General features: G+C 37.2%; 1 protein-coding gene across 19 annotated transcripts in view; it reads left to right on the top strand.

Annotated features, from left to right (window-relative positions):
- DOCK10 (dedicator of cytokinesis 10) overlaps positions 1-17,790 on the top strand; it is a 280,570-nt gene that overhangs the window by 230,274 nt on the left and 32,506 nt on the right. For 12 of the 19 annotated variants that reach the window (XM_078328692.1, XM_035306601.3, XM_035306596.3 and 9 more), the window contains exons 30-41: positions 1,546-1,642; positions 4,223-4,267; positions 7,832-8,007; positions 8,134-8,250; positions 9,624-9,735; positions 10,447-10,568; positions 10,655-10,769; positions 10,855-10,921; positions 11,137-11,184; positions 11,757-11,858; positions 14,228-14,352; positions 16,004-16,116. In XM_078328692.1, coding sequence (XP_078184818.1) covers positions 1,546-1,642; positions 4,223-4,267; positions 7,832-8,007; positions 8,134-8,250; positions 9,624-9,735; positions 10,447-10,568; positions 10,655-10,769; positions 10,855-10,921; positions 11,137-11,184; positions 11,757-11,858; positions 14,228-14,352; positions 16,004-16,116 — 1,239 coding nt within the window. The remainder of the gene's footprint in view (positions 1-1,545; positions 1,643-4,222; positions 4,268-7,831; positions 8,008-8,133; positions 8,251-9,623; positions 9,736-10,446; positions 10,569-10,654; positions 10,770-10,854; positions 10,922-11,136; positions 11,185-11,756; positions 11,859-14,227; positions 14,353-16,003; positions 16,117-17,790) is intronic. The other 7 variants (XM_078328693.1, XM_054257992.2, XM_035306599.3 and 4 more) reach the window with 1 other exon arrangement.

The raw sequence follows: 17,790 nt of genomic DNA, 5'->3' as shown, positions 1-17,790 counted from the left end.
ACAAACCCAGATGGTATATATCCTACTCCATTATATAGCTCCATTCTCATTGAATGGGGCCACCATTATATATGTGGTCTATCATTCACCAAAATGTTATGTGGGTCCTAACAATAATTGCAAATGAAGAACCATTTGGTGGGGGTGCTGCTGCATCTGCTTAAATGAATCAACTGAAGCCATTTTTTCCCTCAACACACTGCTTCAGATTCACCTTCCATAGAGAAAGTGTGTGGACCTGCTTTGGGTCACATGCTTGCCTCCTAAAGAGGGAAGACAGGGCATCTGAATTAATAATTCTCTATTAACCTTTTGTGAAGGAGGTCAGTCCTCAAGAGAAAATTATCTAGGTATTTGAAAACAGCAATAGATTTAGACCAGCCAAAAATAAATAAGAAGAATCTTACAGCCTTTCATGTCATGCTTCCATGCTTAAACATTATTTTTGGGGAGATAGGGTGCAGTGGAGATTTACTTTTGACCAAAGGAGTTACCTGATTATATGTCATTTGGTTTTGAAAATCCAATTCTTTCTCTAAATATTTTTTGAAAGGATATTCTTCATTTGTGCTCCTGTCATGCATGAAATTTGCAGAACATCCATTTAATTGCAGCAGACCTAAATTATATATTTTTTCCAAGACCAAACAGAATGTTCTCAATGTAAAATAATTAACATATAATTTAATAATGTTCCTGTTCACTTTGATGTACAAAGGTTTAAGTCAAATACTATCCTTTTTGAAATGGCAGTATTTTTAATTATTAACTGAAGTTGGCACAAGATATAATTCTAAAATATCTGAGTAAATGGGATATATTTTATTTTGTGAGCTGAGATTAGTGAACATGATGATGATGATTGAACTTAGTCTTAAAACATAGAACAGCTAGGAACATGCTAATTTTTCCTACTGATGTGGCTATTCTTGACTCCTGTGTTAAACAGTAAGACTTTTGACCATGCCTGGATTCCATTTATCTCTGTCTAACTCAAACGTTATTGGGAAGAGAGACCTATTTGCAAGGGCAGGAAGGAAAGTGGAATTAAAATATACACTATGAGAACAGGTGGCATACAGAGTTCCACTCTAATTTTAGGAGATGGGCACCATTGTCTTCCTTAGCTCTGAATGGTAGGAGCTCATTGTAGAGGTCTGTTTCATTATCTGAGTGAAGTCTTTGAGAGAATTTTGTGGATGTGTTACAGCAGGATTTTTTTCAGAATAAATGTATTATGATATATGCTAAAAGAAACTAAAAAATACGACTCAGTAGGAACTTATCTCATAGAAGCTACATATAGGTTACAAATGGGATTATTTCCTGAGAAGGCCTTGACCAGTCTCCAAAAGTAGGGAGCTTAACTACTACAGTTCAGAGGGGACAAAATCCTTTCAACTTAATTACCTAGTGGTCCCACAAGTATACAGTAACTACGTTTTCTTTTTAGGGATCAGATTCAAGTGCAGATTTTGTTTGTGTTTGTTTTTATTCACTTTCTTGGTTGGTAAGTCATAGTCATTTAGTTTGCCTCTCTTTCAGACCTTGTGCCAGTATAAATTTGATTTTCTTCAAGAAGTATGTCAACATGAACACTTCATTCCTCTGTGTCTGCCCATAAGATCAGCAAACATTCCAGGTAATAAAATTCCCAGGGTTTTCGTCAGTTCCTACAAAGTGAATGTTTTTGTTTGTTCGCTTTACCTTTTGCTTATTATTATTTTCCCCTTTCCTCAGTCACAGTTTTGCTTGAAGCTGTCACAAGGGTGTCAGACCCAGGTAATCAGAATTAAATTAAAATCCAAAAGAGGTTGTTGGCATGCGGTGATAAATACGGCTTCATATTCCTCAATTTTTGTCTGTTTCTCTTTTTATTAAAGAGAAGGCCAACAAAATTATAAACCTGGTGATTGTAAATCAAAGAATTTGAACTTAGAGGCACCTTACTGGCTCCAAAAGACACTTTTCCTTAGATTTTGAGCCACAAAATTATAGAGAGGAAAAGTACTTTGTGAATATAAATTCATTTAAAATTATCAGTGTGTGTATTTATGTTGAAATGCAGTTCCTCAAAATGAACTGTACAAAGAAAAACTGCTATCTTGGAAGGAAGAGAGGGAAAGACAGAGGGTGGGAGACAGAGAAATACAACATTAGAAATACTTGACACTTCTGGGCCCAAGGAGAGGAAGAGGTTGAGTTCTCAGGTAAGAATGGGCTTCATATTTTGCTTATTATACTTACATAAGTAGTCTACAGGAAATATTTGTATGTATAGCTTTCATAAACTAAAAAAATTATATATGCTACATATAATTTTATAAAAATTATATAATTTATAAATATATATAAAAAATACATGTTATGGTAGAGAGTATTATCCATCTAGGCATCAAAAACTAATCAAATGTCAAGATGCAAATAAAATACAAAAATTATTTAGGAACATGAAATCCTTTACTACCAAGCAATGAGTAAACTATTCATGAGGTACAGTTTTTGGGGGTTTTTTTTTTGTTTTATTTTTGAGGCAACATCTCACTCTGTCACTAGCCCAGTCTGGGAGTACAATGGCATAATCTTGGCTCACTGCAACCCTCCACTTCCCAGGTTCAAGCGATTCTCCCACCTCAGCCTCCTGAGTAGCTGGGACTACAGGTGCCTGCCACTACACCTGGCTAATTTTTGTATTCTTGGTATAGATGGGGTTTTGCCATGTTGGCCAGGCTGGTCTCAAACTCCTGACCTCAGGTGATCTGCCTGCCTCAGCCTCTCAAAGTGATGGGATTATAGGCATTAGCCACCATGCCCAGCTGAAAGGCACAGTTTTGATAGTCATAAAAGCAAAAACTAAGATTGGTAAAGAGCCTCATTATACCTCCTCAACTTATTAGCTTATACTAGTATTCTAGAGGGAAAATTACATTATCAAGCCTATAAACATTTTGCCATTTTAACCTTAAATATAAACTATATAATATTTTTCTAATTTTTTCTAATTATGTAGCATATTTCATGGAAAATAAGGTAGAAATTGTATATTAGATAGTATCTTTTTTGGTTTTTACTTCGTTCTGAATTTTTTTTTTTTATAAATTAGTGCCAAGTTATTATTGGTTAGCCAGGCAGGTTGAGATATTCAAGAGGACCAAATATTTATTTGGTCATTTTTATTTCAGTTGCTTATTGTATTAGTCCATTTTCACACTGTTATAAAGAACTACCCAAGACTGGGCAATTTATGAAGAAAAAAGGTTTAATTGACTCACAGTGCCATATGGCTGGGAGGCCTCAGGAAACTTACAATCAAGGCAGAAGGTAAAGGGGAAATAAGGACCTTCTTCACAGGGCGGCAGAAGAGAGAAAGGGAGAGAGCAAGGAAGTGCCACACTTTAAAAGCATCAGCTCTCAAGAGAACTCACTATCATGAGAACAACATGGGGGATCTGCCCATGATCCAATCACCTCCTGCCAGGTACCTCCCCTAACATGTGTGGATTACAATTCACGATGAAATTTGGGTGGGGACACAGTCAAACTACATTACTTACTATTAGTCAATAGCTCAGAGAAAAGCCCGATAGTCTCTTTGTAGATCTGGTACTATAAATAATAAACATAAAAATACGTTTCATAGCAAGCAGAGTTCTGATAGAAAAATAGATGTTCAAATAGAAGGCTAAGAATTAGAATAATTCTGCTCATGACCTTCTTTTTTAAGAAAACAAATTGGCAGGGTGCGTTGGTTCATGCCTGTAATCCCAGCACTTTGGGAGGCCAAGGCGGGTGGATCACTTGAGGTCAGGAGTTTGAGACCAGCCTGGCCATTGTGGCAAAAGCACATCTCTATTGAAAATACAAAAATTAGTCAGGCGCAGTGGTGGACACCTGTAATCCCAGTTACTCAGGAGGCTGAGACAGGAGAATTTCTTGAACCCAGGAAAGGTTGCAGTAAGCCGAGATGGTGCCACTACACTCCAGTTGGGCAACAGAGCCAGACTCCATCTCAAAAAAAAAAAAAAGTAAAAAAAACCAAATAACCTAAGACATTCTCCCTGAAAAATGGCAACACTGAAGACTCACATTTTTAATACTATAGTTTAATTGTTGAGTATAAATTACACGTAATGAATATATATGTATCTAAGTATGTATATGTATGTATCTGAGTATGTATATGTATATATCTGAACTTTTTGTTTGTTTATATTAAATTCAGATCCTCTGACACCGTCAGAATCAACTCAAGAATTACATGCATCAGGTAAGTGATATCTTATCTAAGCGTCAGTAACCACCTATTAATCTAATATTGACAACTATAAATACTATAAATTTCCAGCTTCTGGGTGCTAATAAATATTCAGATATTTAATATCATATCATAAAAATTGCAAAAGTTGACTGAATTGTTTTCTTGTCAACTTATGAATTCCCTAATTTCAATTCTTGAAATGATTCCCTAATTTCAATTCTTTCACATTCTCCAGATTAATTTTTTTTTACTTTCCCAAAACATCTGAAATTTTCTTAATGTGTATCGTAAATGAAATTCCCACATGTATATAATAATGTACTTGTTCAATGTAACTGACTTTAGATGATATGTTTCTTTTGCTAAACCACAGCCCCATTTGATCAATCTTGTTAAGACAGAGGATATTAGTATAAGTTTATTTTTATCTGAAATGGATTAATAACTTAAAACGGTCTTGGCAAACCTTTTTTGTAGCCATAGATGGGAATTCAAAAGTTGTGTTCTGTTCCTGGATCCTGAGTATTACTATGTCACTGAGAAATTTATTTAACCTGAAGCCCTGTGATTTTAGTTTCTTGAACTGCCACATTCCTGAATGTCCATATTTAGTAGTTTCTTTATGGAGGCTAAGTCAGTATATTTAATTTGCTATTGGTCATTTTATGAGCTGGAATATTCTAATAGTTAATTATATTAATCATACCTCCCTTATGGGTTGTCCTGCAGATCAAGTGGGATAATGCACATAAAGTGCTTAGCCTAGTGCTAGCAGACAGCAGGTCGTATACATGAGTGCTAGTACTACTGTTATCCCCCAGCCTTATTGAGGTAAAATTGACAAAAATTGGGCTAGGCACGGTGGCTAAGTCCTGTAATCTCAACACTTTGGGAGGCCGAGGTGGGTGGATCACTTGAGGCCAGGAGTTCAAGATCAGCTTGGCCAACATGGTGAAACCCAATCTCTACTAAAAATACAAAAATTAGCGCGTCATGGTGGTACAAGCCTGTAATCTGAGCTTCTTGGGAGTCTCAGGCATGAGAATCCCTTGAGCCCTGGAGGCAGAAGTTGCAGTGAGCCAAGATCGTACCACTGCATTCCAGCCTGGGCAGCAGAGTGAGACTCTGTCTCAAAAGCTATATTTAAGGTGGAAAACATGATGTTTTGATGTATGTATGCATTGTGAAATGATTGCCAATCAGGCTAACACATCATCACCTCATATAGTTCTGTTTTTTATGTCTGTGCAATGAGAACAATTAAGGTCTACTCACTTAACAAATACCAAATATACAGTATAGTATTATTAACGATTCTTACCATGCTACACATTTGACCTCCACAATTTTTCCTTCTTATAACTAAAGTTTGCACCCTTTGATTAAAATTCTCTCCCAACAATTTCTTCTATTCCCCAGCCCATGGCAGCCGTCTTTATACTCTGTGCTTCTATGAGTTTAACTTCTTTAATTTTTTTTGTAGAAACTTAAGGGGGTACAAGCATAATTTTGTTACATGCATAGTTGCATAGCAGTGAAGCCAAGGCTTTTAGGATATCCGTCCTTCAAATAATATACATTGTACCCATTAAGTAGTCTCTTATTGTCCACCAGAGTTTGACTTCTCTAGATTCCACATATTAGCGGAGATCATGCAGTATGTGTCCTTCTGTGTTTGGCTTATTTCACTTAGCATAATGACTTTTAGGTTTATCTGCATTGTCACAAATGGTAGGATTTTCTCCTAGTTTTTTTTTTTTGAGGCTAAATAATACTCCATTGTATGTATATATCATTTTTTAATCCATTCACTTATGGTCAGTCACCTGGGTCGTTTCCATACTTGGCTATTGTGAATAATACTGCAACGAACATGAAAATGCAGATATCTCTTCAACATAGTGATCTGAATTCTTGTGGATATATACCCAGAAGTTGGATTGCTAGATCATATGGTAGCAATATTCTTAGTTTTTTGAGGACCTTCTATACTGTTTTCTATAATGACTGTATTCCGCCAATAGTGTTCAAGGGTTCCCCTTTCTTTACACCCTCACCAACACTTGTTCTCGTTTGACTTTCTGATAATAGCCATCCTAACAGGCATGAAGTAATAGCACATTGTGGTTTTGATTTGCATTTCCCTGATGATCAGTGATTTTGATCATCTGTATCTTTTGGCCATTTGTATGTCTTCTTTCAAAAAATGTCTATTCAGATCCTTTGCCCATTTTTTTAATTTAGTGGATTTTTGTTTGTTTCTTTGTTTGTCTGTTGCCATTATGTGGTACGAGTTCCTTGTAGAGTTTGGATATCAGCCCCTTATCAGGTATATGGTTTGCAAGCATTTTTCTCCCAATCCATAGTTTGCTTTTTTACCTCGTTGATTGATTCCTTTGCTGTCCAGAAACGTTTTAATTTTATATAATCCTACTTGTTTATTTTTGCTTTTGTTTACTGTGTTTTTTGGGTGATATTCATAAAATCATTGTCAATGCCAGTATCAAAGATCTTTCTCCCTATGTATTCTTGTAGGTGCAAGTACAATTATTAATGGTTACATTTTATAAATCTTTTAGACAATTTGAATAAATCCACTATTACTGGAACTTTTAACATTCTTTTCTCTATAATTCAGGCTCAAAATTTGGCAGTGACTTTTCTCTCTCCTTGCTCCCTCACATACTTCAGTCAACTTTCCCTGGTGATTTACTCCTACCACTCAGTTTCTGCTACCCCAGCCCAGATAACATGTTGTCACTCACCCCCTCCCTCCCACATTGCCACAATGTTCTGTATTGTATCCCTCACCCCACATCTCCCCACAGTCTAATCCCCACAGGGCACTGATCTCAAAGCTGTCAGAAATAAATACAAATGGAGAGGGACCTAGATGCCAGCCAAGGAAATTGTACTGTTTCTCATCATCTAGCCCCAACCTCTCAAGCCTAATTCTGTCACCATTCCTCTTCTAGGCTGTACTGTTTCTCATCATCTAGCCCCAACCTCTCAAGCCTAATTCTGTCACCATTCCTCTTCTAGCCACTGTGCTTATTGATTCCCACATACCTGTGCTACCCTCCATACCTGCTCCCTTCCATACCTGTGCTTTCAGAATTCTGTGTCGTCGAAAATCCAGTCGCTTCTTCCAGCCTCCTGTCCCTTCTCCACCACCTCTATCTGTTCCCACAAAGATCTGCACCTCCAAACTTTAAGCATCCTCAGAGGCTTATCTTGACAGATTCCTACTGATAATATTTCCTGACTCCTCCAAGCAGAAAATTTGTTTTTCCCCTCTCAACTCCTATAATCCTGTAAATACGCTGTTATTATGGAATTCAACAATTGATGTTGTGTGTTAGTTTGTACCTGTACTTGTGTTTGCATTCACAGAATAGTCTTCTTACTGAATGCTCCTTGAGGATACAACACACCTCATTTCTGTAGCAAGACTATTCCTGAATTCCTCCTAGTGGTAAAAGAAGTTGATGGTAATTGTTTGGTATATACATCTCAAATACAAAGTGATCATTTCATTTCCAGTAACATGAGTTATTTTCCTTCCTCACAAAGATATGCCTGAATATTCAGTCACAAATGAATTTTGTCGCAAACACTTCTTAATCGGAATTCTGCTCCGAGAAGTTGGCTTTGCCCTGCAGGAAGACCAAGATGTCAGACACTTAGCTTTAGCTGTCCTAAAAAATCTAATGGCTAAGCATTCATTTGATGATCGATACAGAGAGCCAGTAAGTGATCTTCCTTTCTGCCTTCCCTAAACACCATTTAATGGCTCACTGCATTAAATGCATATGAAACCGACAAGCCTATTGATTTTTACGTGAATCATTTCTTTTGGCTACCTTTTCACCTAGAGAAAGCAGGCCCAGATAGCAAGTTTATACATGCCCCTATATGGCATGCTGCTGGACAATATGCCAAGGATTTATCTGAAGGACCTGTATCCTTTTACTGTCAATACATCTAATCAGGTACGTTTGTACAATATGTCACATTTATATGTTAATAAAGAATTTGTCTTTTTTAAATTATTTTTTGCCCTGGATACCCATTGCTTCTCATCTGTGAACATACTAGGAATTGAACAACACTTTCTGCTATGTACTCACATCAATGTGTCATTTGTTCCAGATAGGTCCCTTTAGCCTTCTGCGTGATCCAGCCTTCAGCATTTGGCTTTCATTTCCCTCTGTTCTCTGTATCCCTTTCCAATTCTTTCCAGCTCTTACAGGTTCCTCTGTAGCAATTATGGCCCCCTCCTCAGTGGACACCTTCCCCTACCACTTTCTACATTACCTACATGCCCACCTGGTATCAGAATAAATAGCCAAATGCCTTATTTGTAGTCACAACCTGGGAGTGACTATAATCCTTCCTCCACTGAAGCACTGCAGTGACTACACACAATCCACTAGAGATCTGTTACCATGTTCAAATCTCAGATGAGATAACACAGTGCTGAATCCAATCATACAAGGAAGGTATTACCATCTAGGAGTTAGGAGCTATGGCCTATGGATTTCTTTTTTTTACCTTGTTCAAATCCCAGCAGTATCAGTGACTATCTGAGTGACTGTAAATAAGTTAGCCAATCTCCTTAAGCCTCCATTTCCTTTATTATAAACTGGAATAAAATACCTGAATCACAGCATCTCTATGAGGATTAAATTGTATACTAGAAAACAATTATAGAGCCTGGCAAATAATAAATATTTAAAATGTAGTTGTAGGCCAGGTATGGTGGCTCACATCACTAATCCCAACAACTTTGGGAGGCCGAGGTGAGAGGATGACTTGAGGCCAGGAGTTCAAGACCAGCCTGAGCAACACAGCAAGACCTCACCTCTACAAATAAATTTGAAAAGATTAGCTGGGCATGGTGGCACATACCTGTAGTCCCAGCTATTCAGGAGGTTAAGGCAGGGGCATCACTTGAGCCAGGAGGTTGAGGCTGCAGTGAGCTGTGATCATGCCATTGTACTCTAGCCTGGGTAAATGTAGTTGTTAATAATAGTAATGAATATAAGATAACTCATGGTAATAATGATATCTATAATGTGATTCATGAATATATCAGTAACCAATCCAGCCATGTAGTTGTATATCTGTATCTAAAAATTGTTTCTACAACATTGTAAAAAGGTAACATAAATCAACTTATAACTACGAGTATGGTTTTGGCTGTATTCATTTTCACTGCCTACTTTAGAAGAAAACCTTTGTGGGGATATAAAAGAACAAGTGAAATATCACTTAATTGGAAGTGTAATGAAGAAGGCATATGTGGGTTAACAATGTTGAAATACCATGATTCCCATTAATCTTTACTACACTTTGAATACAGGGCTCTAGAGATGATCTAAGCACCAATGGAGGTTTTCCAAGCCAGACAGCTATGAAACATGCAAACTCCATGGATACATCATTTTCTAAAGATGTTTTAAATTCCATAGCAGGTACTTGAGATCTTCTGAGAACACTTATTTTTAACAGTCATCCATGTTTACATTGTATAATCATTGTGCTTTTTACTCAGTCCACAATTCATTATGCATAATCTATGTGGCAAAGTATACTACATTTATACAACCAAAGAGTCTTTTTAAATATTTCTTTGAATTCCATCCAGTGACTTCCTCTTCTACTTAGTGTTCATTTTTACTTGGCTTAAAGAGCAGTCTACTTAGATGTTATCAAATTGCTTTATTCTGGAAACCATCTTTAAGTTTTCATTGCAGACAGCCTTTTAAAAGATAATGGCTTTTCAATTTCAAGGATTATTTTTAAGAACTGTTTTGGAAATGTCATTTCAATTTCTCATAAACAGTCAAAAGTTGAAAGCTCCTTCCCAAAAGTATCTTTATGAACTTTTACTAAAGTGTTTAAAACAAGAGCTATCCTAATTTAAAAAGCACGTTGAGAAATCAAAGGAAGAAGCTTTGTTTACTTCTACCTATAATGGTCCAAATTTTAAATCTTTAATGACCACTGTAATAATACCTAAAACGTTGCATATCTTTAATGCCAATCCCAGACGCTGTTATGTTGGTCTTTCACAACACTGCTGCCACCTCAGTAATCAACATCTTTTTGGTTCATCATGTGAACTTTTTTTTTTGTGCCCATACATCTCATTCCCATATGTGTGCTGTGGCTTATGTTTACAGCATTTTCATCAATAGCTATTTCTACAGTAAACCATGCTGACTCCAGAGCATCTTTAGCAAGTCTTGACTCCAATCCAAGTACCAATGAGAAGAGCAGTGAGAAGACGGACAACTGTGAAAAGGTATGACTTCCCTCCCAAACCTACTATCATTACAAGGCAGAGGTCACTCACTCTCACTCAATCCTGATTGGTTCTTGAATTCCCAGATCCCAAGACCCTTGTCTTTGATTGGCTCAACTCTTCGATTTGACAAGTTAGATCAAGCAGAAACCAGGAGTCTCCTGATGTGTTTTCTTCACATTATGAAAACAATTTCGTATGGTAAAGAGAACTCTTAAAATTAATTTTTTTGAAAAATGGGAAAAAAATTCTTCAGATTCTCATGCTACCTGGTGTTTCCTTTTAGAGACCCTGATTGCCTACTGGCAGAGGGCTCCCAGTCCAGAGGTGTCCGACTTCTTCAGCATCTTGGAGTAAGTTTTAGAGTTGATGACATAACACTTTTTTCTGGAAACTTCTAAATAGTCCAGTATACCATGTTTCATTTCAAGAACCCATGTAGTAAGTTATCATCAATGATACATGAAATATTTAAAGCAAGTTTAACATTTTTCTTTCAATATACTTAGAACAGTTTTTATAATGAAAGAATATGAATAACTAGAATGTGTTTTGTTTTTCTTTCTAGCGTTTGTCTTCAAAATTTCAGATACCTAGGAAAACGCAATATAATAAGGTAATAATTTTAAATTTGAATAGGTTAATCTGGTCTTTTAAAAAGCATATGACATGTATTAATGTATCAGGTTAGAGTTATAAATATATGTTAGCAATCTTAAAATGCAAATAAAGATTATTAGGTTGATTTTACATTAGACACAGAAGTTTGAAGATTGCCTCATACACGTTGTAGATCTAGGAACAGTTCATGTTGTCTAGGGAGAAAAATCACAAAAACACTTATTTTAAAAAGAAAACCACATTCATATATCTTTGGAACTAATTTATCAATATATAAATATAATTTGGAAGATACCTATTTCAGAAAACATTTCCAGTAACTAAAAAAAAGAAACTAGTAATCTGAAATAACTTTGCACTGTCATCATTTTTTCATGAAACAACATTGGCAAAACCTTCACTAAATCCCAATTTCCAATTTCCAAAAGAAAACCGGGTTTTATTTTTCACTAATTCATAGCATATGAAATATTTCATTGTTCAGTAATCATTTTGTCAGTTGCCATTCATTTTTATATGTAAATTACAAACACTGAGCTATGATTAAAACTTCCATTTTCATTGCAGAAAAATTGCTGCTGCATTTAAATTTGTGCAGTCCACCCAGAACAATGGAACTCTCAAAGGATCCAATCCTTCCTGCCAGACATCAGGTCTCTTGTCACAATGGTAATGTCACATTTACTTTGTATTTAAAATTATATGTAGCTGTGTGTGTGTGTGTCTGTGTGTGTGTGTGTCTATATATGCATATGTCCAAGGTAGACATACACACACACACACACACACACACACATTTCTATTTATATATTCAAACCAAGTGCAGATTTCAAGTAATTACCTATCTGTCTTAAGAAACTTCTTGGGCCGGGCGCGGTGGCTCAAGCCTGTAATCCCAGCACTTTGGGAGGCTGAGGCAGGTGGATCACGAGGTTAAGAGATCGAGACCATCCAGGTCAACATGGTGAAACCTCATCTCTACTAAAGATACAAAAACTTAGCTGGGCATGGTGGCGCGTGCCTGTAATCCCAGCTACTCGGGAGGCTGAGGCAGGAGAATTGCCAGAACCCAGGAGGCAGAGGTTGCGGTGAGCCGAGATCGCGCCATTGCACTCCAGCCTGGGTAACAAGAGCGAAACTCGTCTCAAAAAAAAAAAAAAGAAACTTCTTAGACACTTTACTGTTTGCCCTACTAGCTTGTAAAGACCAAAGAGATAAGAATTGCACTATATACATGGGCACTTAGAGCACCATCCCTTGCATAGACTGAACATTAATGAGTATTTTCATTTAATGAAACCTGAAATAATAGACCTAGGTTCGATAAATGCCTCTTTTAATGCTATCTAATCTTCCAGTGACAAACTAAAATGTGGGATCATGTCTCCCTAGGCTTTTCAATAATTGTAATATTTTTGCAATGTTCTTGAAGCTGAAATTGTTTCTTAAAGAGTCAAAGGCAACAAGGAAGCATGGATGGCCCCATAACCCACTTAAGATTTCCTAGTCATTAGACTGATTTGACTCTCAGATAGGATCTGGAGTCATCCTTCACCAGCCTAACCAATGGAAAACATTCGCCCTGAAATTCTACCTCAGAGCTTCTCTGGGTCTTGTAAATGAGAATTCTTTGCAAAAATTGCCCCCCCCCTTTGATTTATTGTTCCCAGAGGCATGATCATAGTATATATTATGAGTATTTTAGAAAGAAATATGAGAGTAGTACATAGTGAATAAATCGTAGAATAAATTTTGTCTCCCTCTATGGGAACCCCTTGAAATTGGCCCCTTATGAGAAAGTAAATGAAAAAAAAATGTAATGGACTTCTTTTTTTACAAAAAATAATAAAATAAAGGACAGTGAAGAATTAATTTCCATGTTTAATAATAATAGTGAGCCACCTGAGGTCACTGAAGTTTTGTAGATGTGTGGTGGGTTAGATTTCAGGCTCCTCCTGAAACATCTGGTCAGGTCCTGGCCATTTCTGACCCTTACCTCCTAGAAACCAGGGCTTTTCCTCCACAAGTTCAGACTATACTACACTCAAAACCTAGAAAGTACCCAATCCAAATGCCGAAGCCCTACAGCCGAGGAATCACGCACTCCTTCTAGCTTCAGAATGACCCAGGCGTCCCTGGCTATTGAAAGCCAAAGTCCTGAATCTCCATCCATCCAGGTTTTCTGATCTAGCCAGAACCAAATCAGCCTTGAAGAGTGGGAGAAAGAGAAGACCGCTGCCGCATTTCTAGGTTAAGGCCTAAAGGAGGAATTCGGAGCTACTTTAGGGTATTTCCAAATGCTGCTTTCCTTGCATAAGTGTTTTTATAAGTTGTTTTTATGACAGCATATATCCCAAGAATTATCCATCTATTTCCTTGGCCAAATGATAAAGTCAGGAAATATTCTTAGTTCTACAGTAACGTCAGCTCATTTTTCCCAGCTGGAAGTCCCATGGGACGTTGAATGAGTCATTGCAGACAATTGTCATCGCCCTGGAAGCACAAAGGCACAGAGGTCCCTCAACTACCTACCTCCCACAACCATGGCCTGTCAGTCCCCCTGTGGCCATGACACCAATGAAATGATAAATCAACAGGAATTTCCAAATACAAATACCTAGGAAAGCAAGGGTTGTTTTAGAACCTGATTTTACACTTTATCTCTTAAAAATACTTTCCTACTGTACTTTTTAATGTCCACCACTGTGCCTTCCTGATCAGCCAGCAGCCAACTTAACATTCATGGAATCCCATTATTTCATAAATAATAATGAATGTGCTTGAATAGATTTCATTCAATGATCTGTTATTCTACATATTATCCATCTAAACCCTATTTTGGCTTAAAGAAAGTTTCTCCAAAAGTACTTTAAATAGTCCCTCTCATAATGTCACCTATAATTAATATTTGTAATAAAAAGTTGCTTTCAAAATTAGATTTTAATATTCGACTCAATCTAGAATATTTGAATGAACAAATACTCTTTGGCTACAACATCCCCAAATAACTCTAACCACTTTTCTTATTTCATTTTCAGGATGCACTCCACTTCCAGTCATGAAGGCCATAAGCAGCACAGATCACAAACTTTACCAATAATTCGAGGCAAAAATGCACTTTCTAACCCCAAACTCTTACAGATGCTAGACAATACCATGACCAGTAAGTAAACCAAAAGTAATAGGAACAAGATGGTTACCATTTTTTCTCTAGGTATGTGTAGGACATGAAATGCACTAAAACCACTGCTTTTAAGGTTTGCTGTAGCTCTGGGAATATTTCTTAGAGGAAAGCCTCACCAGGGAGTGGTTTAAAAAAATGTAGTGCCCGATGGGAAAGAAAGGGGAGAGGCAAAACCCTCAATATCATATGCTTAGCACAGCTCCCCTGGAAACAAGTGACTTTCAGCATTGTGCAGGTCATGGGGGCTGCTGTCAACCAGATGATTACTGCTTCTTCTGTGGGGAGGGGATAAAGTTGCCCATGTCCCAGAAGCAGCAAGGATGACATCTTGAATCTAGAGATGCACACACTCCAGCTTGTGAATGAGGGAAAAATGGAGGCCAGCGTTTTATAGCATATAATTTGAGGACTAAGCTCTGAACTGTTTTCTTCTTTTGCCCAAATTCTTAAGGGGCCTGGAAAGTCACACCCTACCAACGATAAAGTCTCATCAGACAGGCTTTAGTGAACCGTATATGATATGACTTACTTTCAAACCTAACTCTGTCATAACATCACATGACAGCTAAGGAAAGAAATCAAAATATTTTACCTTCAAATATGTTTGTTTCCCATATCTGGAAACAGCCCTGCAGAGTTGTCTCTTGTGGGGAAAAATCTGCATTCTGTAAAGAATCCCCTTTCCCTTTCCAGGTCTTTTTCTTGATCCAGGAGAGAATCAACTGAGAGTCTAACACTTTTTCAGCCTTGTAAGAAACATTTACAATCTGTTCTCTTTGAAGTCTGCCATTTGGAGGCTTCATCTACGTAATAAGAACCTTGGTCTCCACAATCCCTTATCTTAACCCAGGCATTTCCTTTTTATTTATTCTAGGTCTCTATATAAACTCTTTCAACCAATAGCCAATGAGAAAATCTTTGAATCCACCTATAACCTGGAAGAACCCCTCTTCCACTTTCAGTTCTTCTGCCTTTCCAGTCCAAACCAATGTATATCTTACATGTACTGATTGATGTCTTATGTGCCCCTAAAATGTATAAAACCCAGTTGTAGCCCAAACACCTTGGGCACATGTTCTCAGGGTTTCCTGAGGGCTATGTCACAGGCCATGGTCACTCATATTTGGCTCACAATAAATCTCTTCAAATATTTTACAAAGTTTCACTCTTTTCATTGATAGATTGTTAGCAATTATGGGCACATGGCCCAGTTACTTGTTTGAAGGTATTTGCCTTAACCTATAAATACATTTTGTAACTTTCTGAGGGGACATAAAGATAGTCCACTGAGATTGTACATTTCATTTATTAGCCTAGAAGCCTAGAACTTGAGACAGCCTTATGAAAGATATATGACCCTGTCTTTGGCCAAATTAATGGAAAAGAACTCAAAAACAATGGAAACCCCACAGCGAAGATATGCAAAGGGCACACGCACTAAAGACTCTAGTATGTTTAATACTTTTAATTCAGCCAATAAAGAAACTGAACAAACAAAAACATTTTGATTTAATAAATTATTAATCAAAATGCCAGTAAACTTTGAATATATTGTAATGGAAGGAAATCCTTTATAGGCTACAAAGCATTGTCTTAGACTTTTATGCATGTTTTACTTTGTATTTTGTAGGCAACTCCAATGAAATAGACATCGTGCACCACGTAGACACTGAGGCCAATATAGCTACAGAGGTTTGCCTCACTATTCTAGACCTGTTATCCCTCTTCACTCAGACTCACCAGGTGAATATGATCTTAACATTTTCTGCAAAAATGATTAAATGTAAGGTAGAAAAGCCATGTGAAGTCAAAAACATGTTTTTTTAATTATTTATGAAATCAATTAACTTTATATGAATCAACCCAAGTGAGAGTGGAAAACATGTTAAAGATGAGATTTTTATTTTATCACAGATTGATTAATGTTTGCTTGATATGTTCATGTATGTATTTCACGACTGTCAAATAGTCTTTCGTCCTCATTTATCTTGCTTCACTCTCAGGCAAGCTGGGCTGAGTAAGAGTGTGACTCTGTAATTTTTCAGTAGAAGAGGAAGAGATGTATTAAATTTACAACTAGATCCAAAAAAAACTAATACTGTTGAGCACTTTTTGTGTACTTATTTGATATTTTATCTTTGACAAAACGATTATCACTACTCAGAATGGCTCAATTTAAAAAGAGTGACCATCCAAAGTTTTGGCAAGGATGTGGAGAAACTGGGACTCCCATTGATTGACAGTGGGAATGCAAAATGATAAAAACACTTGGGAGAACAGTATAACAGTCTCCGAAATAGTTAATCATGCAGCTATCATATGACCAGCCATTCCAATACTATACTAGGTATTTACCCAGGAAAAGTGAAAGCGTATATCCACAGAAGGCTTTGTACACAAATATGCATGACAGTTTTGTGCATATAACATATGTGCACACATGTAACTCAAGTTACGCACATAGACATAAATCAAGTACACATCAACAGGTAGATTTAAAAATCTGTGGTTTATCCATACAATAGAATACTACTCAGCAGTTAAGAGAAATAAACTACTGATACATGCTATAACTTGGGTGAAACCCAAGAAACCAAATTTAAACAGATCATATACAATATCATTCAGTGTATATTATTTCATTTATATAAAATTTTAGGAAATGTAAATGATGAAAACAAAAACACCTAGGCTAGCACATTAAGGACTGAGCCAGGGCCAGTTGTGGTGGCTCATGCCTGTGATTCCAGCACTTTGGGAGGCCAAGGCGGGAGGATCTCTTGAGCCCGGGAGTCCCAGACCAGCCTCGGCAATATAGTGAAACTTTGTCTTTGTAAACAATTGAAAAATTAGTCAACTGTGGTGGCACATGCCTGTAGTCCCAGCTATTCAGAAGGCTGAAGTCGGGGGATCACTGGAGCCCAGGAAGTGGAGGTTGCAATTAGCTATGATTGTGCCACTACACTCCAGCTTAGGTGACAGAGTGAGACCTCTCAAAAAAAAAGAAAATAAAATGACTGAGCCAGGAAAATGTGAATTCTTCGAATAAAGTCTACACCGAACAGCATAATTATGCCAAGAAAGCCCTACTTTCAGGTGAAATGTCAGCATGGTGATAGAGAAAGCAATAACTATATTGATCTTTATTGGGCCATGAAAATGTCACTCAAATCTAACACATTTTAAGGACTTCACTAGTGCCTTTGAGAACGTGTGACCTCATCTCCCATTTCTCCCCTGACCCCACCCCACTCACCACTGCACCAGCTATTCTGCTTTTCTTCTCAACCCTGAACTCACAAGCTCCTCTCCAAATCAAGGCCCTTGTATAACAGTTATTTCTCCCCCATGGGACAATCCTCCCAGATCTCTCCAGGACAGGCCCCTTGAGCTCACGTGCCAATTTATCCATTAGAG

The sequence above is a fragment of the Callithrix jacchus genome, chromosome 6 (genome assembly GCF_049354715.1).
Source record: "Callithrix jacchus isolate 240 chromosome 6, calJac240_pri, whole genome shotgun sequence".
In the NCBI taxonomy this organism is placed as follows: Eukaryota; Metazoa; Chordata; class Mammalia; order Primates; family Cebidae; genus Callithrix; species Callithrix jacchus.
The sequence above is the reverse complement of the archived record's forward strand: the minus strand, read 5'-3'. Positions and strand labels throughout refer to the sequence as shown.